Source organism: Chelonoidis abingdonii, chromosome 8 (assembly GCF_003597395.2).
Source record: "Chelonoidis abingdonii isolate Lonesome George chromosome 8, CheloAbing_2.0, whole genome shotgun sequence".
Classification (NCBI taxonomy): Eukaryota; Metazoa; Chordata; order Testudines; family Testudinidae; genus Chelonoidis; species Chelonoidis abingdonii.
This window is the reverse complement of record NC_133776.1, coordinates 97,228,118-97,234,268: the sequence shown is the minus strand read 5'-3', so window position 1 is coordinate 97,234,268 and position 6,151 is coordinate 97,228,118. Positions and strand designations below refer to the sequence as shown.

Here is a 6,151-nt window from a genome sequence, read left to right as displayed (position 1 = left end):
GAGTACCGCGGCGGGGAGCGGGGCTGGGGGGTCCGCCCGGCCGGAGTCGGGGCAGGAGCAGCCGCCTGGGAGTGGGGGAGCTGCTGGGGGGGGTCCTTGCCGCTAGTGGGGGGCCACTGAGTGGGGGGCGCTGAGCCAGTCTGGACGGGAGGGTCCAGCTAACTTGGGGGGCTTAACACGACGCTCTGGGCTGGGGCAGGGCGAGCTGTCCCCCGGGGCCAGTGGAAGGACGGAGGAGGGGGAGCTTTTGCCCTGCTCTGCCTTGTTGCTCCCCCCTTCCCTGGCCTCCTTAATTGGGGTTCTCCTTCCCCCTCCCCACCTGCTTGCAGGTTTGACTGTAGCTACCGGAGCTGGGACCCACGGCGCCTAAAGATGCTGAAGGGGGTCTGGTTGCTCAGCGTGTTGACAGTGGCTGGGATCTCGCCCACGACGGAGAGCCGCAAGCCCGCCAAAGACATTTGCAGCCGGAGTCGCTGCCCCTGCGAGGAGAAGGAGAACGTGCTGAACATCAACTGCGAAAATAAAGGCTTCACCACAGTCAGCCTACTGCAGCCGCCCGCCTCCAAGATCTACCAGCTCTTCCTCAGTGGCAACGCCCTCACCCGCCTGCACCCCAATGAGTTTGTCAACTTTTCCAATGCCGTGACCCTGCACTTGGGCAACAACGACATGCAGGAGATCCGCGTCGGGGCCTTTAGTGGCCTGCGGACCCTCAAGAGGCTGCACCTCAACAATAACAGGCTGGAGGTGCTACGGGAGGACACCTTCCTGGGCCTGGAGAGCCTGGAATACCTGCAGGCCGATTACAACTACATCAGCTCCATCGAAGCCGGGGCCTTCAGCCAGCTCAACAAGCTGAAAGTGCTCATCCTCAACGACAACCTCCTGCTGTCCCTGCCCAGCAACGTCTTCCGCTTCGTCCTGCTCACGCACCTGGACCTGAGGGGGAACAGGCTGAAGATGTTGCCATTCGCCGGCGTCCTGGAGCACATTGGTGGGATCATGGAGATCCAGCTGGAGGAGAACCCTTGGAACTGCACCTGTGACCTGCTCCCCCTCAAAGCCTGGCTGGACACCATCACTGTCTTTGTCGGGGAGATTGTCTGCGAGACACCCTTCCGGCTGCATGGGAAAGATGTGACCCAGCTCAGCCGACAAGACCTCTGCCCTCGGAAAAGTTCCAGTGACTCTCATCAGAGGGAAAAGCACCCTTCCCACTCAGACACGCACATCCAGAGGCTCTCACCGACGGCCAACCCTGCCATCAGCCCCACCAGAGCCCCAAAAGCCAGCCGTCCACCCAAAATGAGGAACCGTCCAACGCCTCGGGTTACGGTGTCAAAAGACAGGCAAATTTTCGGACCTATCATGGTTTACCAGACCAAGTCGCCTGTGCCCATCACCTGCCCAAGTGGCTGTGTTTGCACTTCACAAAGCTCTGACAATGGTCTGAATGTGAACTGCCAAGAGAAAAAGATCAGTAACATCTCAGATCTCCACCCCAAACCCACCAGTCCAAAGAAACTTTACCTTACAAGTAACTATCTACAGGTTATTTATAAAACAGATCTCCTTGAATACAGCTCTCTGGATTTGTTACATTTAGGAAACAACAGGATCGCAGTGATACAGGAAGGTGCCTTTATAAACCTCACCAGTTTACGCAGACTTTATCTCAATGGTAATTATCTTGAAATTCTGTACCCTCCTATGTTCAATGGACTGCAGAGCTTGCAGTATCTCTACTTAGAGTATAATGTCATTAAGGAAATCCTGCCCCGCACCTTAGATGCTCTGAGTAACCTTCATCTATTATTTCTGAACAACAACTTGCTGAGGTCTTTGCCTGATAATGTGTTTGGTGGTACTTCCCTCACAAGGCTCAATCTGAGGAACAACCACTTCTCACATTTGCCTGTGAGAGGAGTCCTTGACCAGCTCTCGGCTTTAATTCAGATAGACCTCCAAGAAAATCCTTGGGATTGCACATGTGACATAATGGGGCTCAGGAACTGGATAGAGCATGTCACTGAGCAGAACAATCAGCAGTCAGGTCCCCCTGTAGTTATCAATGAGGTCATATGTGAATCTCCAGCTAAGCACTCAGGAGAACATCTGAAATTCCTGAGCAAAGAGGCCATCTGTCCAGAGAACCCCAACCTATCAGATTCTACTCTCTTCTCTGTGAGTCATAATACAGACACACCACAGTCCCTTAGTGTCTCACCCAGCTCCTATCCAGAAATACACACCGAAGTTCCACTCTCTGTCTTAATTTTAGGCTTGCTGGTTGTGTTTATCTTGTCTGTCTGTTTTGGGGCAGGCTTGTTTGTCTTTGTTCTGAAACGCCGAAAGGGAGTGCCAAGCGTGCCCAACAGCGCAAACAACTTAGACATAAGTTCATTTCAGCTGCAGTATGGGTCTTACAACATGGAGAGCCACGATAAAACTGAAGGTCACGTTTATAACTACATCCCCCCTCCTGTTGGGCAGATGTGCCAAAACCCTATCTACATGCAGAAGGAAGGGGATCCGGTTGCGTACTACAGGAATCTCCATGAGTTTAGCTATAGCAATCTTGACCACAAAAAGGAAGACTCAGCCAGCCTTGCATTTACAATCAGTGCAGCTGAATTGCTGGAAAAGCAGTCCTCGCCAAGGGAACCAGAGCTGCTATATCAAAACATTGCAGAGAGGGTCAAGGAACTCCCGAGTGGAGGGATTGTTCATTATAACTTTTGCACCTTACCCAAAAGGCAGTTTGCTCCTTCCTACGAATCCAGACGCCAAAACCAGGACAGGATAAATAAGACTGTTTTGTATGGAACTCCCAGGAAATATTTTGCAGAACAGTCTAAACCCGAGCATCCTTTGCTGCAAGGAAAGGTACAAACGGAACCAGACTACCTCGAAGTTCTGGAAAAACAAACTGCAATTAGTCAGCTGTGAGGGTGGATTGGGGGGAGGAGGAGGCATTTTAAAAGAGTCTTAAAAGTCAAACCTGATTGATTCCGAACTCAATACCAATGTGATTTGTTACATTCTCAACATTTCCACTTTTTAAATTCTGATAACAAGCAAACTCAATCCCCTTATACTATGCTGGAAGTATGGTGTTGCTTTTGCAAAGGTCTCTTTAAGTTATTTCTACATCTTTCTTTTTTTCCCCTTCCCCTTAGGAACTGTCTCTGCAAGTGAATGTTTCGAGAATAGATTTTTGCATAATTCTCTCTTCTTTTTTTTTTTGAGATGGCAGGAAGGGAGCCTTTTTTTTTTTTTCATCAATTAAAAGTGGAAAGGTAATGTATTATGTAGAAGATCTCCAAAGATCTTTTTCCTGGACTATAACTCTTTTTTTGTAAATAATAATATACAGTACTGCTGTTTCAATTACAAGTATAGCCACTGGGCATCACTTTCTTGTGTTAAAGTGCCTTTGCACTTTAAGTACATTATTACTTAATTGTTGCTCTTAGCTTTGATAAATTGAACCTATTTTAATGTGTTGTATTTTTGAAATTAAAAAAAATGTAAAATAGATCTATATGTCAGCTGCATTAAATCAAACAATCTTGCTTGATTTCTAGGAAGCCAGACCTTATTTAAGGGAATGTAGTTCTAGGACTTTAAATATTGAACTGTAAATTATTTGGGTTTTTTTCCCCACTTTGGGTTTGGTTTAAGTGATTCATTGAAATCCACTAAGAGGATTTAGCAATGGACTAGAGGTAATCAGCTGCCTCAGATGGGAGTAACAGTTCATTAATAAAAGACATTTAACATGACATCATAGTGAACTGAACAATTAATGTCCCTTCTTAATTCATTACACTGCAGCTCTAACACAGCCAATAATGTTCAGTGGTTTAAGATTATTTTCATACTTAATAAAACATTACTCTACTTGTAACATATATTTCTGCATTAAATTAGATATTTTTATACATTTAACAACAGAGTTTATTTTTCTAACATCTTAATTGAAATTACCAGTTTGTTTTCTTGCCAGGTGTAGTACTTTTAAAATAAGCATGCACACCAGGAGGGGTCGCCACACAACCTCATTAAACACACAGCCATACATATAAATGAATAAACAAACTCTCAGAGAATTTCCAAAGTGAGATTAGAACCTGGCTCCCCTCAGTCTGTTTGAGACTGATTGATACATTATACTCACTTTCAGCACTGCGAGCTATTTCATTTTTTCCCTGTCTAAATAGAAAGTAACAGTGCAACAATCCTAACCTAGCTGCTAAATAACTCCTTCTAAGTACAGTAGTTTAAATTTTTAGAGGGCTTTATCAATCAATTGCCTTTTAATCTCAATATGGGTTTTCATAAGAACATCAGTAAACATATTCAATATGTTTTCTGTTCTGCCTTTGACTTGGGCTTGTGTTACTTGAATCTTTACCTTAACTTCTTAAATGTACATTTCTTTCCTTCCTGGAGAATATTGAAAACATTTTAATTAACAAGTGAGATATACAAACTTTATAGAGCCTTAGTAGCCTGTAAATAATTTTTAGATTCAAACATTGTGTGATTTCAACAAACAGCCCTTATTTACAACAAAAAGTTTTGTTTTGTCTATTGTAAATCCTTATGCAACTGGGATGGTGATCTGCATATAAAGTAGGCCAGGCTTTTCAATTCCTTATTAAAGCAATTGATGGAGTCTGAAAGAAGCACACTGTTTCCTTTTCATAAATAGGTTGCTCCACATAATAATCCTTTATTATCATGCAGAGATTGAAGTGGACCCTGCTGACTGATTTTTAAAGCTTTACTATAACTAATGATATATTATCTGCAAGTTTGAGGAACTTTAAGCAATAGAATTTGGTTCTAAATGACTACAATCTGTATTATTTTAATTAGGACTTTTGCCAGCAGGAAGTAGCTTTATATTTAAGAAGTGAACAAGGTTTGCATGTATAGGGTCAAATATATGGGTCATTCTGCAAACCATTTTCTAGTGAGTTATGTGACATATGAGTACATTAATATGCTAACATGTCAATTGTTTATCTTTAGAGGCCGTAACTTCTATTGCTGCTCAGGTTTAGATCAGGTTTAAAACTGAAGTGCTGCAGTGAACCACTGAAGAATCAGCCTTCAAAATGGTCTCATTTCAAGAAGGAGAAGAAGTATTATCGTATTAGTTGAAGTTGGAATATTTGCCTGGAATAGCATCCATCTTTGGGTGAGGTACTTATTTGAGATCTGCCAGTAGTGTCATTTTAGATCTGTGACACAGGATACAACTAAATGGATATATTTCTGAGAAAACTAGGAAAATTAGGTTTAGGGATTACTTAAAGTGACAGTTTTGTGAAGGACTTGGCTGCATTAACTCTTTCTAAATTCCCTTTTAGTGCTGTTTGCAAAGACTGGCATTGTTCTGTACCTGTAGTACTTTAGTAAATAGTCTTCCTCCGTCTCCCAAACAGAGCAGAACCAATGCTAAATTTCCTTGTCTTCTGCAAATTTGGGTTTTCTGTTCTATAATGGTTAAGAATAGCATGGTAGCACTCAGATTATGAATTCTTTTAGTAGCTATTTATGGTTCAGTTTTGATGTTTGTTTTGCTTCCCTGAGTTTTGCACATGGTTTGCCTTGATGGCAAAGAGAGATTTTTCAGGTATTGTTTTTCTTTACATTTTTTTGTTAGATCTATTAATGTATTTTATTTAGTAAATGCATTTTGATCAGTGCAAACTTTTCAAAGCATTTTTTACTCTAGGATCTTGTTTATTATATATTATTAAACTTTAATTTTATTCACAGCTTGCATAGGTTTGAGAGACTTCTTTTTCTTTAACAGTTAAAAGGTTGCTTCTAATAGAACAAGTTGTGCCTCTCAGCTGCTGTCCTGTTGAAGATCTGTAGGCCTTCCTGGCTATGCAGCAGTGGCACTGCTTCTTGCTCCTAGGAGATGATGCCTGCCTTGGTATCAGCCTCATTGTTAGCAGCAATCTGAAAAGATCTCCCTGGTTGAGCACTCCTTTCCAGAGCTCACTTGTGGAAAAAAGAGTGACCAAATCAGTGGAAGACCGTCTCTGTATGAAATAAGATGAAAAGAGTTTATTTTCCTGTTAAACTGATGTATTTATAAAGCATGACAGAATGGCCCCCAGATTAAAGA

General features: G+C 42.9%; 1 protein-coding gene across 1 annotated transcript; it reads left to right on the top strand.

The window, feature by feature from the left end:
* Positions 1-268: 268 nt before the first annotated feature.
* SLITRK2 (SLIT and NTRK like family member 2) lies at positions 269-4,112 on the top strand. The gene has a single exon (XM_032800108.2). It carries the CDS (start codon positions 373-375, stop codon positions 2,947-2,949), a length of 2,577 nt encoding a protein of 858 aa, XP_032655999.1. The 5' UTR covers positions 269-372; the 3' UTR covers positions 2,950-4,112.
* The last annotated feature ends 2,039 nt before the right edge of the window (positions 4,113-6,151 follow it).